We start from the raw sequence: 26,917 nt of genomic DNA, 5'->3' as shown, positions 1-26,917 counted from the left end.
ATGAGCCGGTTTCATTCATTCAACACGTTTAGCCGCTGTTTTTTCGGATGTCAGATCTTCAGCAAAGCCAGGGGGTGATCTCCGGGTCTCGGAAGAGCCTTCCATCTACAAAGAGTTTATCCACAGAAACCACGGCTCTAGACCCGTTGGCAAGGTGTTTTTTCCTCAGAGGAAAAAGGATCTTTCGGCGCCGCAGGATCTCAACCGGAAACTGGTCATTGACACTAAAATGTGTCCCCCTCAGTTCCCGGCCGCGACCCTTCACCATCTCCTTTTGCTTGTAGTTGTCAAACTTGGCTACAATCGGTCGCGGACGCTGGTTGTCGGACCTTCTTCCTCCGAGCCGGTGCACCCTCTGGAACGCGATCTTCTGCACCTCCTCCTTGGGGAGTTTCAGGTGGGCTTCCATGAAGCGTTTCACCGTCGCCTCCGGGTCTTCTCCTGCCTCCTCTGGAACCCCCGCGATCACCAGATTGTCCCTCATGCTCCTCGACTGAAGATCCAGGAGGGTTTCCTTGATCGAACGGTTCTCCTCAGAAAGGCGAGCGGTGTCACTGCTCAGGGTTTTGACACTTTCTCTGAGGGCCTGATTCTCCGCTGCGAGCTCCTGCACCTGCTGCTGGCTGAACTCCAGAGACTCTCGCAGGCCTTGGAACTCTCTATGGAGGATCTCCAACAGATTCAAGCGGCCGTCAAGGCTGGAGAGCTTTTTATCAATGGAATCTAAAGCGTCACTGATTCCACTGCCTGGAGAGGAGGCAGCTCCGGGAGAACTTTCTGGTCGGACGCGTTTGGAGGAAGGAGTAGTGGTGTTGGTCTTCCCCATAACGACGGTATTGTAGCAGCCGTCTAAATAATTCTCCAGGTCCTTCGTTTTTTTTTTTTGACGCATCGCGTCAAAATCTATTCGACCAATAAGAATGGCGCTTTTGCACACGTGTCTGGAACCTCTGAAGTTACAGTAAAACACAACTTGGGGGCGCTCAAACACAAAACTGCCTTTCTGAGCACACATACCAGCGAAGAAGATAGACGCCGAGTTGCATCTACACAGCCGCGAAGACATAATGACGGACATTCTAAAATATCCCCGAACCAAGCACCAGTTGGAGCTACTGGTGCTTGAAATATTCATGTTTTCTTTGTATGATTCTGACAAGCGCGTAAATACTTGCTCTCTTCTTCTGAGGGAAAAGCGAGTTTAAGAAGCATAAAGTTGCGCAGCGCCACCTTGTGTACAGGAGTATTTCTGTTTACATTAAGCGCCATCTAATGTCAGGGAATGAAATTGCATGTTCGCTCGGCTCATCGTCAGCGACAATCGCCTGGGTGTGAACACAAAAAACGTGGCGAAAAACGCTGGCGATTAACGCCTGGCGAATATTCGTCCCGGTGTGTACGGGCCTTAAGGAGGAAGGGAAACAGGATAGCGCAAGTAGGTGACGATTCGGTTTGTGTTATTCAGTTAGGGAGAACAGTAACAAAATAAAATGTTTCCTCTAAAAAAAACAGAGACTTATGAGGGGCCGTATAAGACATTATTTATTCTGAACCATTCACATTCATACATTCTTGCTCTCACAGTCATATATAATTTCAATTTCAATTCAATTTTCAATTTTATTTGTATAGCCCAAAATCACAACAACAGTCGTCTCGATGGGCTTCGAAGTAAAACATGAACTCAAAAGGATCACGAATACTCCCGGTTCCGGGTTATACAGCAGGACGCGTGGCGTGCCTCTCTGCGAATACAACTATCTTCAAATTACTTAAAAAGTTGATTTTTCTCCAAAAAAGAGAGCTGACCATGCCCCCGAAGAAACCCCAGGAATATGAAGAGCTCAAAAAGTCTCTTGACATTATTCAAGAAACGCTGAAAAGTTTTATGGATCAAGTGTCGGCTAAGCTAACACCGCTCTGGGAGATGATGGAAGAGTTCCGAAGATTTCGGGCTCAAAACGAGCAGCGAGAAAACCGGGTCGAGATTCTGGAGAAAAGACTGGACGATGTGGAACAGCAAGTAAGGATGAATAATGTCATTCTCACTGGAGTACCAATCAAGCCTCGAGCGAAGCTGAATGCAGCAGGAGCTAGCACTGCTAATGCTAGCGCTAGCGTAGCTAGCAGTTCTAATACAGAGTTCGGTGCAGCGTCGCTGGAACAGCAAATACATTCATTTCTCACATCTAAAGGGATTTCCCTGGATCTCAATACCATCGAGACCTGCCACCTGCTCCCCAGGAGAAAGGAGACGGATAAACCAGCGATCCTCATCAGGTTTGTGAATCACAAACACAAGCTAGCTTTGATGAACCAAAGGAAACAACTGAAAGGTTCGGCTGTTTATCTGAATGACCATCTGACCAGAAGGAATGCTGAAATCTCAAAACATGCACGGCTTCCCAGGAAGCGTAAGCAGATTGAGAACACTTGGGTTAAAGGCTGCAGGATTTACGTCAAACCGCTCGGTCCAGAGGACCGGTCCAAGGTTCTGGTCGTGAACACCATGAAGGACTTTGAGAAGTGCTTGATTACGGTTGTCTGAAACAACGTGGAGTAATAAATCAAAGAGCCAAATAATTTCAAGAAATATGACACCTGGAATCATCACTTTCTCTGTATGCCTGACGTAACCTGAATAGCAGCAGAGTTCTGACCTGCAGACAACTTGACCTCAACTTTCACCGCAGCTGATATCAGCTGAAGAAGGATATGGACCTGAATCTAATGTCTGCAGACATAACATGGAAGAAAACTATTAACTGTTTAAACCAAGAAAATCGGCTGTTATCAGTAAAAGAAGAAATGCCAACCTTGGACAATTCGACAGTTTATGGACCCTTTTTATTTTTCCCCCACAGCATTACTTTATTATATAAAAAAAAGAAGAAGAAAAAAAAGAAAAAAACAAAAAAAAAATACAAAAAGAGTAAAACAAATGATTAATCACCTTTGAAAATTGTTAAATTGATTGACTTTTGATGATATTACTTCACTAGTTCCTAAAATTGATAAATTGATTCAAAAATCTTTCCTAATGTAGCATAACTTTGCACATGTTTTTAACTTTTGATACTTGATGAAATTTTTGCTATGAAAATTCCTGAAACAGTGTTGTGTCTATTTTACTGATATAGTATTATGTTTTAACATAATTTGCATATATTTCAGATGCTGCATTTGCCATGTTGATTTCTAAAATTGTTATTTTTGACGTAGTACTTAAGTAATTCATCTTTGGCATGTGCTTTATTGATACCTTATGATTATTAATTCTGTCTGATAAAACCTAGGAACCGGATATTGATAAATCATGTAATAAAATGGTTATAGTATAACGGGGTGGGATTATATAAGTTCGCTTCCTTCCACTCCCTTTCAAGCAATATTTATTAATCATGTCTAATTATCCTAAGTTTGATTAGTTACCGTATGAATGTATAACTGATGATTATATTGTTTTTGTGTATTATTTCTATTTGATTGCTTGAAATAAACCATTTCAAATCAAATCAAATCAAATCAATGAGTTCAATAGGAAAATACCAAAATGAACCAACAAACTGACCAAGCTATACCGGCATCCCTGCCCTTAGAAATAAGGTGGATACGGAAATAAGGGCTAGGAATAAGGTGGATACGGGAAGTGAGTGTTACACTAAGGGCTCTCTTTCGCATACATATATTCTCTTACGCATACATATATTCTCACTTGCACATACATATATTCTCTCTTGCACATATATATATACTCTCTTTCGCATACATATATTCTCACTTGCACATACATGTATTCTCTCTCTCGCATGCATATATATTACCTTACACATACATACATTCTCACTCTCATTGTCACTCTTAAAAAAGAATATATGTATGTGAAAGACAAGTATGTATGTGCGTGTGAGGAAAAGTATGGATGTGCGTGTGAGAGAGGAGTATGCATGAAACGGAAGTGACTTTGCATGAAAAGGAAGTGACTTTGCATGAAAAGGAAGGCACTTTGCATGAACCAGAAGGCAGATGATTTCTCGTGCTCTGATTGGACGAGAGGCCGCCACCTCCCATTTTGAACAGACGCTAACATGAACCAGCAAAAAGGAGCCACGGGGTCCTGCAGCAGGCCATCGGAACCTTAGGAAATATTTTGTCTTCACCTCACCGTTGCCTTTTTTAAGACATGACAGCTGGTTTTCCCACATTTATATGTAGTTATGGATCGAAAACGAGGAATTTGTTTTAATGTAAATGCGTGTTCTGGCGTCTACAGGTAGTGTCGCCCATAATTCACGCAAAGGCTCATGGGGGCTAGGAATAAGGTGGATACGGGAAGTGAGTGTTACACTGGAGTGACTTTAATCTACAGCATATTTTAAGATCTCGGTTTGTGTATGGTATTACACAACAGGATGAATCCTTCTATAATACTGACCTCTTTATTTGTGGTGCTATTTTTCAATGGAGGTGTAAGGAACATTGAAAGTGACAGAGCTTTTTTTAGAAGTGTCTTAGGATGTCTTGAACAATTACAAAGAGGCAGTGCTGATTCTTTCTTTGATGAGAGGCTCCACAGAGAACTACGTGATCACATTTATAATTTATCTGGATTTTTGTCAATTTCAAGATTTGCGGAAGATTCAAGAAACACACAAACAGTCAACACTTTGGAGTCTTTTTGCAGATGTCTTCAAATTTTAATGGCTACATTTGAAACTAGAAACTAAACATTCCAGGCCATGAACAAGGCTAGCAAAAAGAGTTGGAGACAGAAAACCAGCAGGGGGGCCTCTGTGTACCAGGCTCACTGCAATGTATGAGGTGCCGTGTAGGACATTATTCAGAATTAGCATTCATAAACACATATGAAATCTCTCACACACATTAGTGAAATGCTTGTATACATACAACTGAAAATATATTCATTCACATACACATGTGAAATCTCTCACATACACATGTGAAAATGCTCTCACACACACTATCGAAAATGCTCTCACACACACTACTGAAAATGCTCTCACATACACAACTGAAAATGCTCTCACATACACAACTGAAAATGCTCTCACACACACATGTGAAAATGCTCTCACACACACTACTGAAAATGCTCTCACATACACAACTGAAAATGCTCTCACACACACATGTGAAAATGCTCTCACACACACTACTGAAAATGCTCTCACACACACTACTGAAAATGCTCTCACACACACTACTGAAAATGCTCTCACACACACTACTGAAAATGCTCTCACATACACATGTGAAAATCCTCTCACACATACTACTGAAAATTTCGATAGAAACGGAAGGCATTTCAGTAGAAACGGAAGTTGGCTGATTATCGCGAGATTTAACGGCAGTCAAAAGCGTTGCTATGGTGATGTGTATCGGCAGCCTGCACTAGAAATTTCCCAGAAGTCTCTACGAAAAACCAGTGTGGATCGATGTAGAGGGCTGCATTGGGATTGCCAAAATCTCGCGTGATTGGGCGGTTTGAATTGTGCTGCGGGCGGGAACGGGCGGCAGAAATAAAACCCGCGGGAATCATCATGAATCATGAATATATATTAGCGGACCACGTTAGGCTTTGCGGCTTTTGGAGTCTTATGTACTGAAGCTCCGTGAAAGCACCAGGTAGAGACGCCTAATGGCCACTGTCATCTAACCTGTTGTTAGGGGTGTGCAACGCCCCGCCCCGCCTCTTAGAAATTGTGTTCTTTAAAGCCTGATACCGCGGTCGCGTGTGGGCGGAGCTACCAGCTAGAGGTTATGGTCTGATCGCTGCATGGAGCGATGTGTGCATCAATGCATGGTAGACACTGAGAATGTGGAGAGATCAGGTTTATTATCTTGAAGAGTTCTACTTGGTAATCATGTTTCCATGTTTGAGTTCATAAAATCATCCCAGGGAAAGTCTCTGCTTCAACTCCCGCAGGGAAAGCTGCGTCTGAATCTGACGCCCGCGTTGTCATCTCTCTGACAGGGTTTGAAGCCAAAGCCCCTCCCCCGCCTCTTTACCTGCTTCTCCTCTCTACCTGTTCACCTGTTCACATCCTCTGCAGCTGAGAGTTATTTTTCCCCGCGCTCCCAGTGTATTCCACAGAGAGCACGCACGATAGTTGGGACAGCAGAAGGATGAAAGAGCTGTGACTCTATCTGGCAACACTGCGCTGGATGAGGAAGGAAGGAGCAGGTTTCCTGGCAAGGACATGATGTCAATTGATAAAGCAGAAAAGAACCTCAAAGGAGCTTCATCGTGAGACACGCATGGTGTTCAGATCTGCGTGCCGATACAAAATAATCTCACGAAAAATGGTTGAATTATTGCCATGAACACGGACAGATTCATATTCAAAGCCATTTTTAGTAAGGTGTGAGAAAACTACAGAAGAAAAATGCCTCCTCGCAAGAGCCGGTTAATCGTTCAGCGGCACAAAAATAAATATTGCCATTTGGGGGTTTATTTATGAACAAATACATTAAATCAACACCAAAGTGTTTGTAATTTAATTATTTATAAATCAGCCACGTTTTCCATGATCAGAACAGAGCAGTCTTTGTAAAATGTCCATATTTATTGTGTTTTTACTCTGACAAATAGGTGTCATTCTCTGCGTTAAATAGGAGTAGTTCGCCTCCAGACCAGGTGGTGGCGGTAATGCGCCAATTTGTTTTCGTGTCAAGCACCTTATGAACAACACCCGAAAGAAAAAAGTAGTGAGCATGGGTGTCCAAATTGCTTTTAAAATTCAGAGAACTATATAGAGAACTATATAGTGCTGCACTATATAGGGTTTTTGTAATTAGGGATTAGGGCAGGAATTCGGACACAGGTTCGTTTCCACTGAAATGCCTTCCGTCGACCAACTTCGTTTCTAACAAAGTTTAAAAAAAACTGTCTCTACTGAAATGCCTTCCGTCGTTTCTATTGAAAATTTTAGTAGTGTGTGTGAGTATTTTGGTAGTGTGTGTGAGAGCATTTTCAGTAGTGTGTGTGAGAGCATTTTCACATGTGTATGTGAGAGCATTTTCATTAGTGTGTGTGAGAGCATTTTCGATAGTGTGTGTGAGAGCATTTCACATGTGTATGTGAGAGATTTCACACGTGTATGTGAATGAATATATTTTCAGTTGTATGTATACAAGCATTTCACTAGTGTGTGTGAGAGATTTCATATGTGTTTATGAATGCTAATTCTGAATAATGTCCTACACGGCACCTCATAGCAATGGCTCTGCCTGCAATGAAGTATCTGTCTTCTCTCATAGCTTAAAAAAAAAAGAAGAAATCACACAATCAATATATTTAAAATGTTGAAACTAACAAAAATAGGGAAAAATATTATGAGCCTCAGATTACAGTGCAGACTTACCAGTGCTGTTAAGAGCCAAGTTCATTCTACCTTCTTCTCCTTCAAACATTTGAGATTGTGGCAGAGCTTCTATTAAAAGTCTTAGAAATTCTCTTCTTGGACCTCCTAGGTCAACAGCCTCTTCGTGTACACCCATATTATCAGAGAACCTGACGGACATGGTGTTACATGGATCGCATGTTCCTCTTTTAAAACCTCTGATGGCTCCATCAAGCACTGTGTTTCGGTTAATATTGAACTTGGAATTCTTAAGATGGTTTATCTGTTTCGCCAAGTCTTGCAGAAGATCTTTTACTGGAACAGAACATGTAGGGGGACAGCTGAAACAAATAAAAAAAGTTAAAAGTTAGCACAAAGATTAAGAGCCTTGTGATTGTTGACAACTGTAAAATTTGTCATTTAAAAGATAAATATCAGAAAAAAAATGTTACAAATCCTACAATTTCACTTTGAAAATTAAATCAGATAAATTACAATTTGGCTCTGACACTTTTGAGAGAATATCAAAATAAAAAATGGCCCTTTTTCATCCTTGGTAAACAAACAGAGCAGAGTTTCTCATGTATTCAAATAGATTTCATTGTTAGGAAATACTTTCTAAGCTGTAGTTTTAATAGGAAAGTCTGTAGTTCAAAATCAAAAACAGACCAAAGTTTTATTTAATTTCTCTTTTAAATTGTAAACTGAATTTTTTCTTAAATCAAAGAGCCCCAATGGAGGGTTAAAGGAGCCACATCTGGCTACCGAGCCTCAGGTTGCAGACCCCTGTTATAGGTAAATTAACAAACATTTATCTAAATGAAAAAAAAAATCACCAAAACTGATGTGTCCAATGCAGAGACACAATGTCATGACTTTTCTAAAACTGAAATAACAGTAATGGCACAGCTAATTCTACGGTTTGAATGAGCAATTATTGTTTTCTGAATATACATGTACATAACTACCAATAAAAAAATGACATTTTTACAATTTTCTCCTAGATAACACAAATTTTGTACTCACCTTTCAGTTTGCAGGCTTGCTAGAATGGCCTTATTTAGTTCTTCGTCATCAGAAGATGCATCAGATAGAGCAGCAACCACTGTCAGGTAACTACTGCAATTATCTGACAGTCCAGATGTTCCTTCTGAAGAGATGGTAGAAAGCTGAGCATTGGAAATACAGCTTGCCGGTAAGGAAACAGAGTGTTGACTGGGGACATCTGATTGTACATCTGATTGTATCACAGTGGTACAATTTTGTGTGAAGGCAGCCGCCAAACTACTAAAACTGTCCCAAGTTGGATTTGAGGGTTGGCCTTGAGAAGACGAGTTCAGTTCTTTTGGGGAAAATGTGCTTTCAGCATCTTTGTCATCCTCACTGCTGCAGCCTGTTTCATCCTCCTTTAAAAGAAAACATTATTTATTTTATTTTAAAGGGAAACAGAAATAAATCAAAATATCTGGAAAGTTTATTTTTTCTATTGAGTTTACTTCTGTCTAAAAAGCAACACAATTAACCACAGCTTTGATGCATGTGTCTTAAGAAAGTCACATGACCAATCCAGACACTGCTTTGTCTATCACTGCCTGGGTTTCCAAAACTTTTTCTAAAATAGAGCTTTTAAAAGGAGGCATCTCTGGAAAACTGTTCTTACACTTTCGAAATGCTTTTTTTTGCTTCAAGCTGTAAAATGGATCCTGAAAGAAAGATGTTTCCATGTGTGATAACCTTCTATGGGTAAAGGGGTCTTATTTGATAGATAGATAGATAGATAGATAGATAGATAGATAGATAGATAGATAGATAGATAGATAGATAGATAGATAGATAGATAGATAGATAGATAGATAGATAGATAGATGACTATTAATCCCACAATGGGGAAATTTCATTTCTGTGGCAGCAACACGACATTATGAAATAATCTATCTATCTATATAATATAACATCAATAAAGGACATCACAAATTACATTTACCGTAATTTCCGGACTACAAGCCGCTACTTTTTTCCTGCGCTTACAGCCCTGCGGCTTATTCAGTGACGCGGCTGATTTATGGATTTATTTGGCGGCCGCCGTGCACGTACTTTAGGACTCAGTGAGTGGTTCGAATTCTCAATCTAACACTAAGCACAAGTCATTTATTTTTCAACACACCTCTTAGCAGCCAAACAGCATGGACTTGACTTCAGGTCTTAGACACTTCAGTCATGGTTCAACAAAACGAAACACGCATGCCCGGCCGCATCCCAGAATCCTTTGGTGCCATTAGACCCAACGTGCACGTGATCGCCATTACAGTATGATGCAGCTTTCAAGTTAAAAGCAATCGTTAAAAGCAGCGTAAAAAAAATCCACCATCACCAACGGGTTTGGAAAAGCCGGTCAGCTGCGTGACGGAGAGAACAGCGCATGGAGTGAATTTACCTCTGAGTCATAGTGACTCGGCTGGCTGCACGTAAAGATGTCGGAATAACATCAGCCTTTATTTTGTCGGGACACGACTGGAAACACAAATCGACTTGATCGTTTTTACGGTTTTTAAGGACTGAGCGGAATTTTGCTTTGAAAAGCTCACAGCCTCCGTGTGAGCTGGAGACATGTCCTGCTGCTCATCACATAGAGCTGCGGGGCCGATGGCAGTCTGATGGCTCCCACACGTAACAACGCATCCGCCCCTCATACACAAAACGCACAGTATTAAGTTCGATTGGTCTGCACAGACACGATTTGCTCCATCCACCGGCGCAATGGGGACGAAGTGCTCCTCCTTGAAACCGCCCTGGCCAGAGGTGTCGGAGTAGATAGGAAGGGGAGACAAGGAGTGCGCGGGGCGAGCGCGGAGCGCAGAGGCTTCTGACTTCTGACGCACGCGCCGCACTGAGGCGCGCGCTTTTCAGTCGCCGCTGCTTTATTTTACTGGTGTATTTTTTCAACCAGCCCTGTTACTCCCATAACGCTGCCGCGACACAAGCGGAAGGAGAGCTTTTCCCATTCACCCCTCCATGCACTGCTGATACTTGGTCATTCTTAAACACGCACAACAGTATGGCGAGCCGGGCGTTGGCCCCGCCTTTAGCCCCTAAGACTCATGGGAAATGGGGAATCGCGGATGTAAATTTCCTCATCATAACTGAGGGATGTAATGTTGATTATATGGTTACTGTTTGTAATTTTATGTATGATACCTAGATTGTCAATAAGTAAAAAAAAAAAAATGAAATAAAAACACCATAACTGAGGAACTTGTGAACCGAATAGAGGTCCATGCTGTTTGACAGATGTTGACATATTCAAATACATGAGTCTGAGTCAAAGCTAACTCCACCCACGGTGTGCTAATAAATTGCACTCACTCTGGGATTCAGGACGTGATCTGTATGTCGCCTAACACATGTGCGGCTTGTACTCTGACGCGGCTTGTGTATGTATAAAAGTAATTATACACGTGAAAATGGGTGGGTGCGGCTTGTAATCGGGTGCGCTTTGTAGTCTGGAATTTACGGTATATTAGATAATTAAAAATATTACTAAAATTATTATGAAAAACTATTATCAAAAATGAGATTCTGATAAAATAAAGAAATAAATATTAAATATTAAATAAATACAGCTGCAAAAGTGTAGAAAACATGCGGTCTGCAAAACATGTAAAGTGTAAAAAAACATTACAAATTTTTTCAAAATACAGAAATAACTAATGAAGTTCACACCAAAAACAAAAACAAACAACTGTTCAGGAACAAAAAACAATTTAAAATTGAAAAACAACAACTACAACAAAAGTAAATGAATCAATGACTAAACAGAAAAACACCCCTGGAACCGTGGAGTGTCACTTTGACACTGTGTTGTACAGTCTGATGGCTGTGGGGAGGAATGACCTGCGGTAGCGCTCCTTCTTACACTGAGGGTGCAACAGTCTTGTGCTGAAGGAGCTGGACAGCGCCTCTACAGTTTTGTGCAGGGGGTGGGAGGGGTTATCCATGATGGATGTCAGCTTAGCTAACATCCTCCTGTCCGCCACCTCCTCGATGGACTCAAGTGTGCAGCCCAGGACAGAGCCGGCCTTCCTAACCAGTTTGTTAAGCCTCTTCAAGTCTCTGCCTGCACTGCCCCCCGCCCAGCACACAACTCCATAAAGGACCACTGAGGCTACCACAGTGTCGTAAAAGGTCCTCAGCAGCTGTCTGCACACGCCAAAGGACCTCAGTCTCCTCAGCAGGTGAAGGCGACTCTGGCCCCTCTTTGTCAGGTTTAGTCGAGGACAGCCAGAAAGCAAACCCAAGAGTAAAGGTTAAATAGTGTTTATTGTCCTGGTCAGAGGGTTGGAGTGATGAGGGAGCGTGGAAACCTCCCGCCAGCAGGGGGAGCAGGACTTGGTAGACTCACAGCCGTGAGAGGAAATGAGCGGACAGAGCTGGGAGGGGGGAGAGAGCCTGGATGCCTGTGATGAAGTTGTAAACACTAGGAGACCTCGGCAGAGGAATCTCCACTTTATAAAGTCAATGGAAAGTCTTTGGCTTACAATGCAAATCCGTGTGGATGGAGAAGGCGAGGAGAAGGCAAGGCGATGGCGATGGCGAGGCGAGGCGGTGGCGTGGCGTGACGGTAGCTTACGATCCGTGCGGATGCGTGGACAGTTTAGCTGGAATGAATCAGAGAAGACTGACGTTCCGGCAATGAGTGCAGCACAGGCGTGGACTTATGAAGGGGCATGACCAGGTGTCCTCCATGGAGCCTGATTGCTCCCACCGGAAGCCTGGCCAAACAAGGTGAGTGCTGCAGCGGACATGACACTCTTGTACAGAGCATCCGTGTTGTTGGACCAGTCCAGTCTGTTGTTCAGGTGAACACCCAGATATTTAAATGTGTCCACGACCTCAATGTCTGAACCCTGGATGTTCACCGGTGACTGTGATGGTGAGGACCTCTTGAAGTCCAGGATCAGCTCCTTTGTCTTGGTGGTGTTAAGCAGCAGGTGGTTAACTTCACACCAGCTAACAAAGTCAGTGATCCTGCTACTCTTAGTTTTAATTTGACATTTCAATTTAGCTCTTGGTTCAAATGTCTTACTTAATTTTGAGTATTAATTACCAAATCGTCATCAATGCCTTGTGAGTGGTTTCCAAACCTGGGCAACTTTCTTCCATGAAACAGGATCAACTAATTATCAAAATAATGGGCCTATTACTTTTAATAGTTAAAAAAAGATTACCGCAAAGACAAGAACATAAGGAAAAATAAACTTGCAATGTAACTTCAATTCTTACCTTATAAATACTTCATCATTTTTTTTTATTTTAAGACTATCAGACATTTTACATTTGGACTAAAGTGTAAAATATAACTGTAAATAACAGTATTATATTTAAACATCTGGTAATCAGAATCACAGTGGTGTCTAAACTAGCTTGCTGGCAAAAAGATTTAGGATTGAGTATGTGTCCCTATTAAGTGACACCAAGATTCATCAATACAGATCAATAAAGTTTTGGTAGTGTACTGACCTCATGCCCTGATCACTACTACATTAAAGGCAACTTCTGACATGTGGATAGATAGTGGCATCATCAAAATAAACAAAATAATAAAAAAAAATAATTGTAATAATGAGCTGTCAGCGAATAATCCTTCTCAACATGTAGTACATGTAGTAGTACATCACTTGATTGAAAAGCAGAATGGCCAATCGAGCACATATGTCACGGCACGTGTGTTTAGCTACATGGAATAGCAGATTCTGCATGCAATCAGTTGGAATCTAAGTTTCGAGGTAATAAGGCACCATTAAGGGTTGGTTAACATAAAAATACATACAATTTCTGATGTGGGTCAATTACAGTATTAATATAATGTTTAACGGACATTTTCAAATGAGACCCTGAATAAGAGTACTGTAATTCCACATACCACAATTGGTTTTGAAGGTCTGACATACAGCACTTTGGATTTGTATATTTTATGGATTAGAATGGCATCCAGGTCCTGCCCCGCCTCAAGTTTGGGGGTAACCAGCCGACTGCCGCATGCCATCAGAAACTCCAACCTGAAAAACATGTCACCAAAATGGAAAGTTAAAAGCAAACAGTTACCATTCACCCTTGAATAATAAACATAACAAAAATTGGACAATACTGTCTCTCTTTATATTAATTTCATATGAAAAGGGAATGTATAAACCCCGAGACTACAACTGAAAGATAGTTTTTAAAAAAAGAGAGAAATAAAGACAAATAAATGGAAAGACGTCTTACTCGACTTCAGGGGACAGTTTTCCTCCAAAGGCCTCTCTAATTTTTTCGATAACAGTTTTGAGATCCCAGCTCTTCTGGAATTCAAATCCATTGATGACGTGTCCTTTTTCATACAATTTTTTTTTTGCACGGTGTTTGACCACAGCGCAGCTTCCTGGCTTGGGAAGGAGGATGACATCTTTGTTGAAGGTGTCGTGATAATGTGTTTTTGCCCTAAAAAAGAAAACATACATTCATAACCTTTCAAGGTGCAAAATGACAACACTCTTTGAAATAAAAATGTATCTGTGAGTACATTTATATCAGTAGTTGCAAGCTCCCGAGCCGATCTGACAGGCCGAGCACATATGCTACCTACACCCGCACTAAACATCGTTCTTGACATGTGTTACGTGGAGAGTTTTCTCAACAGTTAAAGTTGTTCAGATCCAGTGATTTACGCAGAGGTTCTGTTAGCCCCTGTTGTTATATGGGGCTTATGGAATTAACCATCCGCTCAGATCGCATGTGATCGGCATCTATAAACAAAAGCTAAATTCGGCGTTGTGTAACAAAGCACACAGCTAGGCAACATCGCTACCGTTGTTGGCTAGCGCGTTTTCTCCATAAGTCCATTTGAACATGACGCGCCCTGCTAGTTTGAGTTTGTTTTATTGTTTAAGTAATCTTCAGCTAGCTAACATTTGCTCCCTTTGGACGTTATACAAAAAGTTTTGTTCAGCCCGAAGCTTACCTCTTTCTCGGTCTGGGTCCCCAGTTCCCGAAGTGTCTCTGTGTCTCAAAGCGCAGAGACTGCTGCATCCCTCTGGTGGTTGTACACGGAGTAAAAGCGCGGGAGGTTGGTGGAGTTGGTCTGAAAAGCTCCCTCATTTCTGTTTTGGTGGCGCTTCTATTACCATTATTGGTATTTGAGACATTCCTTTGTGTCTCTAGAGATGCAGACAGATTTGTGACCACTTGAGGTGAAGATAAAAAATATTTCCACCACGCCTCGAAGCCTCAGGTGATTTTTGACATGCTAAAACAGCATTTTAGCCCTGTGTCATACTCAAATATGCCTCTAGCTGATTTTTACAATACTTTGCCAATGCCAGACGAGGAAGCTATGGAGTACTGGATCAGACTGAATAATACAGTTGATGTGGAAGTTGAAGGCTTGGCAAGGCAGGGCCGCAATTTGGATGACCCAGGCCATGAGGTAAGAAAGGTGTTTGTTAAGCATTGCCCAGACACCATCCCTGCACCATGTCTTCAAGTTCAAATCTGCAGAGAAATGGTCAGCTCGTGAAATATAAGAAAGGCTTGATGAGTATGTGCAAGAAAGGAAGTTTCAGGTTTCTTCTATTAAGTCTGCTGATTCGAACATGCCATCACGCAAAGTTCATTCACAGTATCATGTACCGGCAGTTGATGACAGCACTTCACACGGCACTTCTGTGGCACCAGTTATGACTCCGCACTTGCCTGTTGCTCCTGACAATGATTGCATGAGGAGTTTAGTGAGTCTGCTCGACCGGCTGGTCACTCAGCAGACCCAGACAGTTACAAGTCCGCAACCCACCACAGCGCCTCACTCTCATCAGAAGGTGTGCAGGGTTTGTGGGGCTTCAAATCATTCTACTTTATCTCATTGCAAACGTGAACAGCGGTGCCTTAAATGTCTGGCTCCAGGTCACTGGAAAAGGGACTGTCACTGTGAGTAATCAGGAGATGTCCCCTTAGTGCCCTACCCGCCAATTTTAACCGCACCCCCCTTAGTACACACACCCCTCCCCCCTCAATATATACATCCCAACATAAACACACACACATGCACACACACACCCTTTCAAACACACATACACGCACACACATTTTGCAAGGAAGGTGGGACCTGGGTCCGTCTGTCCCCTACCTCTTCCCTGGTGGGGGGTACGGGCCCCTTTGCAGCGGCGGCCGTGTCCCCGGGGTGTCGCCTTCCTTGGCCCGGCGGTGCTCTCTCCGCGCGGTGGGGGGGTTCACATTACATCTGAGCCGGGGGTGTCTGGTCCCTGGGGGGTGGGTTCTGGTCCTTGCTCCTGAGTGCTGGGCCCCGCCAAATTTCCAACTGTGGCCGAGCCTGGTCGGGCCATATTTACAACACCTCTTGTGGGCCCTCTTTTTTCCCCGGGGTTCCCCCCTCCTGGGCGGGGGCGGCAGGCCCCTGCCTCGCTCCTCCCTGGACCAACCGTGGGCCGGGCGGGTGGCTGCCAGGAGTGCGGAGCGGGTCTCCCTTGGGGGGTCCTGGCTCGTACCTGGGGTTGGGGCGGGGGGATGCCCGGAACTCCTGGGTGGTGGTGGGGTGCTCGTTTGGGGCTGTGGGCGTCCTTCTCCGGTGGGGCCCTGCGTTGGGTTCTCCCGGCGCGGCGGGGGGGCTGCTCTCCTGGTTGGGCTGGGGCGGCGCTCTCTTTCCCTCCGTGCGTCCCTGGCCTCTGGCTCTGGGGGCCTTGCGGCGGCCCTGCTGGCCCTGGCCTGGGTGGCGGGCTTGGTCGCCCGGGCGGCGGTTGTTCCCTGCCGGTTCCCGTGTGGCGTTGGGGGGATTCCGGCTGCCGCTGCTGCTGCGGTGGGGGTCTTGGGGTGGGGATGGCTGGGCACTCTCCCTCCTTGTTTTCCACCATCCATTTTAGAAGAACATAAACACTCACCTGAGCACTGGTGTCAGCTCACCTTTGCACTAACAGTTTGCATGACTGAATGACTGAAATATTTCACACTAGTTGGTTTTAAGGCATAAGTATGCGTGTGAACACTATCTGTTTTGTGTACATGTCGACAGGTGGACATTTTTGCAGCTAGCAGGTGTGTTTATAACATTTGAGTGTGTGTGTGGACAGGCTCCGCCCCTTTTTTTTTTTTTTTTCTACATTTGAACCTTACCATAATGATTAACAACCAGTAAACTTGTTGCTTTATGCTGCTTCATGGTCTTATCCCCCTTCCCCTCCTATTATCACCCCCTACCCCCCCTCTCTCTAACGTCCCTCTCTCTTCTTCCCCTCTTTCCTTTTCCGTCCGGTCCAACACCAAAGATTTTCAGACATGATTGAAATTAATAAAGTTTGGCCTCAATTACAAAAGGGGTTTATTCAGACATACCCTTGGTTTGTCTGAAGATTAATAACCCCTCTTGTTAAAGTAAAATATGTCCAACACAAGAGGCCCTCAGCTCTCATCTGACTGCCCAGCTGTTGGACAGGACAAGTTAAAAAAAAAAAAAAGAAAAAAAAAGAAAAGGGACTGTCCCCAATGGTCAAAGCACAACCGGGTTCAGCCGACTGCTAGCTCTGATGTGCAGAATCAGCCGTTAAACTAACAGACCCACATCAGGTGAGGGGTGGTGTGGGTGTGGCTAAGGATGAATCCCTCAGTGAAGCCACTGATTTAGCACAGCTTTATGAGGACAGTTGCGCAAAATCACCTACAGGGTCCAAAATTGTAGTTCAAGCTACTCAGACGATTCAAGCCATTAGTGAGCTGTTTTATGCCCCAGTTCTTGTTAATCACAGCGTTCAGTTTAAGGGCATGCTAGACTCAGGCTCCATGGCTTGCAGCATCAGCTTACAAGCAGTGGAAAAGCTCAGGTCTGCTTGTGTTTTGCCAGAGAAACAGCAACCTGAGGAGAACTTAATTTTGGTTGGAATTGGTGGTTTGCAGACAAAACCTGAGGGTTTCTATGATTTGGAATTTGACATTTATGGCCTCAACTTTGTTGTACCTACATTAGTTGTGCCTGGTCAACATCATGATGTCATTCTGGGTTCTAATGTCATTAAACACATGATTCATCACTTGAAGAATGACGCCGGACATGGGAATCTTACATCCAGACATGGCCCCCAGCCTGATCCTGAGGTTGAACGCTTTTTGTCAATGTTCACCACAGTGGAACCCTCGCGGGGGACCTCTTGTCCAGAAAAGATAGGCACTGTCAAACTCACCCAAGCGGTGACACTTCTCCCGCAACATGAGCATTTGGTGTGGGGCAAACTCCCAGCTCAGGTGCCTATGTCACCAGGCAGCACTGTTGTTGTGGAACCGACTGGTTCAAAGACCATGCCAAGAGGTGTTCTTGTGGGTCGTTTGGTCACATCTCTCTGGGGTGATAGGTGGGTGCCAATGACAGTTGTGAACCCGTCTGATAAACCTGTAACATTGAGGAGGAATTGCAAATTGTGTCTCCGTGTGTGGCCTGTGAGGATCTGAATGTCTTTCAGGGGTTGCATTTGGCAGAGAGAACGAAATACTCCAATATCAGGAGAGTCTTTTGGAGCAAAGAGTGACCATTGTGCAGAGAATGAGGTACCCGATGTTTCACACGGGTCTAGTCCCAATCCCCAACAGGTTCCTAGTCTTTCAGAGTTGGGGCTATGTGACATTGACATTGACTCGACCTGTGTCAGTGAGGACTGCAAGAATAGGCTTATGCAGCTAGTCGCTGAGTATCAGGACATTTTCTCCAGGCACACATTGGACTGTGGGGAGGTTAAGGGTTATACACACCGCTTTTGTCTCACGGACGATCGTCCCTTTCGGTTGCCATATCGGAGAGTCCCACCAGCTCACTATCAGAAGTTGAGACAAGTTCTAACAGACATGGAGGAAAAGGGGATTATCAGGAAATCTTCAAGTGAGTACGCCTCTCCCTTGGTCATGGTGTGGAAAAAGGACGGGGGATTGCGGATCTGCACTGATTTCAGGTGGTTAAAAGCCAGAACATTGAAGGATGCCCACCCCTTACCACACCAATCTGACTGTTTGGCTGCCCTTGGTGGCAATTGTTTGTTCAGTACAATGGATCTGACTTCTGGGTTTTTCAATATTCCATTGCATGAGGATGACAAAAAATACACAGCCTTTACCACTCCTCTCGGGCTGCATGAGTACAATCGCATGCCGCAAGGTCTGTGTAATAGCCCGGCATCCTTTATGAGGATGATGATCGGGATATTTGGCGACATGAACTTCACCAAGCTGCTGTGTTACCTTGACGACCTTCTTGTCTTCGCACCTTCAGAAGATGAGGCACTCTCTAGGCTTGAGATGGTGTTTCGGAGGCTGCGTGAGAATAATTTGAAACTGGCACCCAAAAAGTGTCATGTTCTACAGGAACGTGTTCACTTTCTTGGTCATGTAGTCAGTGACATGGGCATGTCAGTTGACCCTGCAAAGGTGGAGGTCATTACTAACATGGAGGTCCGGGATCTAATGGAGGATGATGGTTTTACTCCCTCTGTGCGATGGATCAAATAATTTCTTGGCATGGTATTTTATTACCAACATTTCATTCCACACTGTTCTTCACTTGCCAAGCCCCTGTTTGCACTTACAGCTGGTCAGAAGAGGAGAGGAAGGTCAGCAAAGGACAGAAGATCCCAGGGCACTTACCGTAAGCTCACCTCAGTTGACTGGACTGATGATTGTAAGAATGCTTTTCAGCAGCTGAAAGCCATGTTGTTGGAGTGTGTTATTCTTGCCCATCCAGATTTTGATGAGCTTTTGATTTTGTCGGTTGATGCATCATTTGACGGACTTGGGGCAGTGCTTTCACAGGTGCCGAAAGGACAATCCACGGCCAGACCTGTCGATTTCGCTAGCAAAACATTGAGTGCTTCACAGCGGAAATACCCAGCTCATAGACTGGAGTTTTTAGCACGCAAGTGGAGTGTGTGTGAAAAGTTCAGCCATTGGCTGAAAGGTCGTACCTTTACCATCTTGACTGACAACAATCCGCTTACTTACCTTCTAACCAAACCAAGACTCGACGCATGTGAGATTCGTTGGGTATCTAAGCTGGCATCCTACACCTTTGAACTCAAACACTTGCTTGGGAAAAAGAATGTTGTGGCAGATGCATTAAGCCGTGATCCCTTTGCAAAGACAGTTGGACACAGGCTGTTGGAGGAGCCATATTCTGCTCTAGTTGAGAAAGCTGGTGTTGTGGGGGAGAACTCAGTGCAAGACATTTTCAGAGTCAGTTGCCAAACTCAGAGTGTTGCCCTGTCTCCAACCACCTGTGAGGCAGCAACATTTAAAGCTTTTTGTCAGGCGCATTGTGACTGGGTTGATGCATCTGAGTCCAGAGCACTTTGCTTGGTTCAGCATGTTTAACAACTGTCAGGTGGTCAAGATGTGCTGCCTGCTCTCTCTGTTTGTGAGTTACAGCAAGGTCAGGAGAATGATCCTATCATCTCTAAAGTGTTGCCTTTTGTTGTGGCCAGACGACGGCCTTCTAGGCGTGAAAGACATGACACTAGTCCAATGGTTCTCAGACTATTCAAGCAGTTGGAGAGACTTGAGGTTCGTAATGGTGTTTTGTATTGAGTGACGAAAGATCCTCTATCGAAGCAGAAAAGACTCCAATACGTGTTGCTTCAATCTTTGAAGGCTGAGGCATTGTCTGGCATCCATGATCTGGCTGGTCATCAGGGTCAGGACAGAACTCTTTCTCTTGCGAGGCAGCGGAGCAGAGTTTGTATGGTAATCTATGGACAACATTTAGCGTAGGTTACATTTCAGATTTAAGTACTGATGTCACATATATGTCTATGGCATGTGCTTTTGTTGGCCAAGTGCTGTATGGCGTACACGGCGCCATATTACTCTAGGGGACTTTGAAGGCCTGGTCAACCTTTATTTTCCCTGAACCTTGCTGTGAGGTAGCTTTTTAGTTGATGTGAAGACTAGGTCTTTCCGTTTCTTGAGCCAGTTTGCACCAGTGGTGGACATGTGCCTTTCATGTGTTTATCCCAAGTAGTTCTCCAATCAGGATGTTGGTGAATTTCAGAGGGGGTGTATGTAACAAGGGTAGACTGACAGTTTAATTTATATTCTTATTTATTTTGAATTTCACCAAATCCTGATAATTTTTTATACATATTTTAAGAAATGTTCATATTGTTTATAATCAGGATGTGTATATATTTTTGAGACGAGTGGAAATATCTGTACTATCACTTTAAGAGAACTTTCTAGTTTTGTGCGCCACCCCCTTTCTCTCAGTTCGCGCTGAGACGGCTGAGAGGAGGTAATGCGTTTGTTCTCCGCTTTCATTTTGAATTTAACTTGTTGTTTACTGCTGAAAATGCAACAGAAATGGGGTGAAGTGAAATTGTTACTTTGTATGGTGAATGTTGTTTCAGTCCACTGCAAACTTTGCAGATATGTTGTAAGTTTGTCGAAGACACGTGTGGAAAGTTTCCCGGTTTTCTGTTCAACAGGATACTGTGACCCCATGTGTCAAACCAGAGAACTACATGTCACCAAGTTATCTGTTTTGTTTGATGTACAGGTATGGACTCTGTTTCATGTGTTTTTGTGTAATTGATGGTAATGCTGGTTGTCCTGGATATTATTTTAAGTTACATGTATTTTAATATTTTGAGAACTTATAAGTATTTTTATTTTATATTATTTTGATATCTGTAAAAAGAAATACTTTGAGTTATTATTATTATTTTGTAAAAGCTTTCTCTGAGTTCGCGCTGAGACGGCTGAGAGGAGGATACTGCGACCCCATGTGTCAAACCAGAGAACTACATGTCACCAAGTTATCTGTTTTGTTTGATGTACAGATCCCGCTGTGGTGATCAATAAACGGGCAGCAACCAGCAGATGCTTGGGTCCAGACTCTCCTCATTTGTCCAGCAACACAAAAAGAACACAACGCAGATCGTTTGGGTCAACGGACGCGCATTACGAGCTGGATTGCAGCCAGACAGATATGCGCCCGTTACACGTAGCTACAGCATAATTGCCCCAGCGTATATCCTTTCATGACTATCAGACAGGTTGGCTAACGTTGTTATCATTAGTTATATTGGTAAAGGTCCTTGGTTTAAGTCTCATCACGGATGACAACAATGCTGTGCTGTTTGCTGAGACTAGTGGCCATTTTAACTCTTCAGAGCTCGTAGGAAGGGAACATTAGGAGGTGCATGGTGAAAACACCAATGAGGAGGATTCATCTAGCAAGAACCCACAAGTTTGCGTTGCCTTCTACTGTCCACCAAGCGACGCTGCGGGTTCTGCTACATCCTATGCAGTTGCAAAAGTGACACAACTTTGTCCTTTGCAATGTCTGTATGCTTCACATTAGTGTTCATATATCATGTTTATAAGTGGAGACGTTGCTTTATTGGTTCTTGAACAATCAGGTTTCAATATTGTATTCCTTGAACCCCATGAAATAATCTGAATTTAAGAAAACTACCTCATAAACACGTCCCACACAACTAATGATTTTCTATACAGGCTCAACATTTTGGAAGCAAAACTCAAGGGAGATATTTGCTGTGAAGGAAGAAGACCTCATGCCCTTACAAGCAAGCAAAAAAAAGTACTAACACTGGATCAGAACCTCATATGTATCAATTGTTCGCTCTAAATTATAAATAATTTAATTTCCAGATCAACAGTATGGAATATCTTGTCTCTCTAAGACCCCTTCTAATTGGTGCCCATGGACTGCCACCTTGTTGTGGTAGGGGGTCTTGCGTGTCTAATGACCTGGATAGCAATGCTGGCTAGAGCTTTGTGCTCCTGGTAGGGTCTCCCATGCCAGACAGATCCAAGGGTAGCGGCCAGAGTAAGAGCAGTCCACTGGCCCTCTAGGTTGGGAGTTTGGCACCCCCAACCGGACTGTTGCGCCACACACACGTCAAGGGATGATCTGATCCCATTGCAACCACACAAATGTTTTCAAGGGACCTCCAGATCCTGCCTGCACTACAATCTGTCCATGACGAAAACAGACTACTAACAAAACTCCCCTTTACCCCCCCCCCCCCCCATCTTTTTTTAAGCTTAGCCTGACCTGAACCCTAAGCTTAACTCTTACCAGAAGCTTGGGAACGTATGGTGTACTGTTTTTTTTCCTCTACTTCCATCTACTTCTCCTCGCCGTCTATCCTTTATTCCTGATCATTAATTTATCATTCAGTTCTCCACATCTCTGTTTGTGCAGCACGATTCACATATCGTCCCTCTTTCCCACTCCTCGCTGGGGGAGCGGCAGTAATTCCAGATTCCAGTTAGCTCATCTGTGCTCCTGTTGGCTGTGGACCTCTTCTCCGGCTCGTCTGGCGCCTCCAGCCGTCCCCCAACTCCATCTGGATGAAGCTCATCTGCTGAAATATTTAAACATGTAGTTGTAGAGTTAAATAAGCTAATTCATCTCTAAGAGTTCTGGTCCATCGCCTGTCCATCCTTGGGAGGATCCCTCCTTCATGTGGGCACCCCTGAGCTTTTTTTTTTTTTCTTTAGGAGATTCTCCTTACCGCGAAGGAGGGTCTAAGGGCAGGGATGCCCAATTTAGTTTAGTCTGTTTAGTTTAGCCATTAGCTTTTGAATCCTATGACTTTATGTTCATTTTGATTCATATTTATTACACAAACTACCTGTTTGAAGCCCATTGAGATGACAGTGTTGTAAATATTAGGCTTTATAAATAAAATGAAATTGAATTGAACTTTTACTAAATATTTCAAATTTGGGAACCATTATTAAGAGTCTTAGTGTAACCCTGGTGCTATCTTAGATGACCCCCCCTTACATTGACGTGTTCTTCCTACCATGACAAAGGTGGATAAAGGTGGAAAGATTTCATGTAATCCATGGACACCAGTGAAGATCACAAATCATTGAAGAAAAAAGGTTCAGAGCACTGTCTAGTGGGTCTAGATGACCCAACTCCCAACGGTAAAGTGCCTAGGATAGCACAAGGGTTAAACAGCTTTTCAGCATGCAAACCCACACAGCATTCAGTTTTCCTTAACCCACTTAAATGTTTGACCAGTATAACAAAATATGTAGCACGGCAGTGAGATGAATCTAACATGAAAAAATATGATGTGTATAAATTCAACAAACATAGTCACAAGTATTGAAGATTCTAGAGGCCAGGGGTTCTTTTCTCTTTAAATGACAACTACTGCTCAGTTTCTGCTCTCCAAGAATAACTTTAGAGTTGGAATATTTTTTTGTTACAAACTAGAAACATCAATAAACTATGTAAACAAGGACCCGGATGTTCAATCACAATAAATTAGCAACCATGTGATCTCATTATTGAAGCTTCTTGCTACTTTTCAAATGATTTATTGTCTTTTTTCACAAAACGTGAAGTGAAACTAACACAAAGGAAATTAAACCCAAACAGCACAAAACCTAGTGATCACATTTAGAATAAATGCTTTAACAGATGCATCCATTTCATTCTCAATGCATATTAGATATTTTCTGTGCGTTTGGCTCGACACAGCAACTTTTTTAAATATTTAGATATTTCTTTCATTTTTAACCCATATATAAAAGGATTAAATAAAGGATGATAAAGTATCATCTGCAATGTCATAGTAAAACGTAAAGTTTCTGGAATATCTGAATCCACTCGAGCTATAATGACATCGTAGAAAAACAAGCAGGAGAAACTGAATAAAACCAGCAGGTGAGGGAAACAGGTCTCAGCAGCCTTTCTCCTGAACTCTTTACAACTTTGATAGGAAATTATAAATATCTTTGTATATGTAAAAACTGTGAAAAGCATAGGAAGAATCGAAAGATTTACTAAAGCTACTACACCAAATATAGTCAAAAACTTTGATCTCAAACAATGAAGTTTATACATTGTGTTGTTACAGAATATTCCATTTAGATCAAATTTGCAGATTTTAGCCTTAGAACTAAGGATTGTTAAAACTGAAACGTGAAGGGGAGGTATAAGGCATGCAAAAATAAGCAGAACAATAATGTTTTTTTTCTTCATGATGGCTGCATATCTCAGAGGTTTACATATAGACACATATCTGTCATAGGCCATGGCTGCAAGCAGTAAAAACTCTGAACAAGATCCACAGTACAACATGAAAAACTGAAAGAGGCAGGCAGAATAGGAAATGATTTGCTCTTCAGACAGGAAGTCTATCAAAAGTTTTGGATAAACAGTGGTGCTGAAAACACAGCAGTTCAGTAACAGTGCTGCAATAAAGATATACATGGGCTTATGGAGGTCTTTGTGAACACAGATCAGGTATACAATTGTAAAATTACTACACAAGATCAAAGAATAAACCACAAACATTATGCAAAAGAAAAAGTGTCTGAATTTGTTGAGTTCTACATATCCGGCCACTCTAATGTGGGTGAGGTTATGCTCGTAATCCATAACAGCGAATCTAAAGGCTGAGAGATTGAGTCCATGAATGATTCCACATTCACCCCAATACCAGCCTGTCCTGATAGAAGAAGCACAGAGTTGAACAGATCATAAATCAGATCTTCAATCTAAGTTTGTGAAAAGTTGCTTTTATTTGGACTCCTCCCTCTCCTAAGGTTACATCTCTGGAGGGCTGCTTCTGTTTTTGCAGAGTTCCGCATTACGCAACATTCTCCACCCAAGAGATTTTTCACCTGAATTAAAAAATAAAAATGATAAATCCTTCTAAATGTTTTCAACAATGAAAACGAAATTCGTTAATACAAAGAATGAATTACTATTCAAAAAAGAAAAAAGTTAATCATAATATCTAATTTTGGGGAAGCTCTTGTTTACAGACAGTCTTTCTGCACGAGTGATAGCTACATTTCCAAAAGTGCAGTGTTCAACAGACATTTTAAATGAAAACCCAATGGAAAATATATATATATATATATATATATATATATATATATATACCTGTGTACATCAACCCTACTGAACAACTGATAAACAAAAATCAAAGAGCATCATCCTGACAATAGTAAAAAAAATAAGTTCTTTATGTCTTCTCTCTGCATTTAAAGTGTGTTTTGGTTCGTTTTTTTCAGATAATTGGACAGATAGCATATGGATTATTCCAAGTATCATCCGTTCATTTATTTTTAAACAAAAAATAATAAGGCCAAAGGAAGAGATACAGACCATGCATGTTAAGTCACGAAAGCTCCTCACCATGCATGGAGGGTTCCATCCCAAATCCAGCACCCTGAGACTGTATGCTAGCCGCAAGGAAGGAGGCAGAGGACTAGTGAGCGTGGAAGCCACTATCCAGGATGAAACATCCAAGATGCATGAGTACATCAAGCTCAAGGCCCCAACTGACAGTGTGCTCAGTGAATGTCTCAGGCAATGGAGAGCAGAGGATACAGTGCAGGAGGACAGATCCTCATGGGAGGACAAACCCCTGCATTGGATGTACCACCGGACCATAACTGAAGTGGCTGATATCAAGAAATCCTACCAATGGCTAGAAAGGGCTGGCCTACAGGACAGCAATGAAGCACTCATCCTGGCAGCTCAGGAACAAGCCCTGAGCACCAGAGCCATAGAAGCTCAGATTTACCACACCAGACAAGACCCAAGGTGTGGATCTACCAGACAAGACCCAAGGTGTAGGCTGTGCAAAGAGATGCCTGAAACAATCCAGCACATAACTGCAGGGAGTAAGATGCTGGCAGGGAAAGCATACATGGAGCGCCCCAATCAAGTGGGGGGAATAATATACAGGAACATGTGTGCAGAATATCAACTGGAAAACCCCAAGGACAAAATGGGAAACACCTCAGAAGGTGGTAGAAAATAAAAGAGCAAAAATCCTGTGGCTTTCATGGTGCCTCTGTCAGCCCCACCCCTCTCTGCTCTGGTCTGGAGGATTCCCAGCTGTTGCCACTAACCTCGTCAGCCACGCCCCTCTCTGCTCTGGAGTATTCCCAGCTGTTGCCACTCACCTCATCAGCCCTGCTGCCTTCTTAAGGAGATCCACAGCCAGTATTCATTGCCAGTTCGTTAATCCCCCATGGTGCTTGTCTGGTCTCTCATGTTGATGCCAAGAAAGTTAATCCTGTTTAGTAATTTGTTTTACGCCTCTCTTCCAGGACTCAATCATCACAAGTGCTACCTGGGATTTCCTCTGGAACCGCCTGTTCTATCCACGCTCTCCTCGCCAGCCGTTCATGCCCTCTCAGCCTCCACAGAAGCCCTCCAGCCACACCTCGTCTTCCTGCCATCTGCAGTCTCGGGCCGAAGACATCACCTCTGGGAGATCACCTACAAGAACAAAATAAATAAAATTACTTGCCTTATATCTCTCTTGTGTTCCTTCCGGGTTTCAGCATCTGGGTCTGTAGTACCTCTGCCATACAATTTTCCTAGCTTCTCTTCAACACTAAGACAATGATTTACAGCTGCCTAAACCTTGTGCATCAGACCCAATACCATCATCATTGATGCTGCTCAGAAGTACCTATATATGACATCTTCTGGTAATTTTCATAATGCATAGCTGATGTTGGTCTTG

The 26,917-nt window shown here is 43.0% G+C and overlaps 2 protein-coding genes across 2 annotated transcripts; both read right to left on the bottom strand.

Annotated features, from left to right (window-relative positions):
• Positions 1-7,257: 7,257 nt before the first annotated feature.
• On the bottom strand, positions 7,258-14,626 carry LOC144988599 (uncharacterized). The gene is made up of 5 exons (XM_078939088.1): positions 14,362-14,626; positions 13,629-13,841; positions 13,285-13,420; positions 8,391-8,770; positions 7,258-7,705 (listed from the first exon to the last, which is right to left on the bottom strand). Exons 1-5 carry the CDS (start codon positions 14,496-14,498, stop codon positions 7,369-7,371), a joined length of 1,203 nt encoding a protein of 400 aa, XP_078795214.1. The 5' UTR covers positions 14,499-14,626; the 3' UTR covers positions 7,258-7,368.
• A 9,245-nt stretch (positions 14,627-23,871) lies between these two features.
• LOC111946767 (olfactory receptor 4E1-like) lies at positions 23,872-25,892 on the bottom strand. Its single transcript, XM_023950969.2, has one exon. It carries the CDS (start codon positions 24,805-24,807, stop codon positions 23,872-23,874), a length of 936 nt encoding a protein of 311 aa, XP_023806737.1. The 5' UTR covers positions 24,808-25,892.
• Positions 25,893-26,917: the final 1,025 nt, after the last annotated feature.

Source organism: Oryzias latipes, chromosome 21 (genome assembly GCF_053564925.1).
Source record: "Oryzias latipes strain Hd-rR chromosome 21, Olatipes_Hd-rR_3.1".
NCBI lineage: Eukaryota > Metazoa > Chordata > Actinopteri > Beloniformes > Adrianichthyidae > Oryzias > Oryzias latipes.
The sequence above is the reverse complement of the archived record's forward strand: the minus strand, read 5'-3'. Positions and strand labels throughout refer to the sequence as shown.

Coding starts and splice junctions, on each gene's coding strand:
- LOC111946767 (XM_023950969.2), bottom strand. CDS start 24,807: ATGGATTACGAGCATAACCTCACCCACATTAGAGTGGCCGGATATGTA.
- LOC144988599 (XM_078939088.1), bottom strand. CDS start 14,498: ATGAGGGAGCTTTTCAGACCAACTCCACCAACCTCCCGCGCTTTTACT. Junction 13,842..14,361: donor GGACCCAGACCGAGAAAGAG/GTAAGCTTCGGG, acceptor TTTCTTTTTTAG/GGCAAAAACACATTATCACG. Junction 7,706..8,390: donor GCAAGCCTGCAAACTGAAAG/GTGAGTACAAAA, acceptor TATTTGTTTCAG/CTGTCCCCCTACATGTTCTG.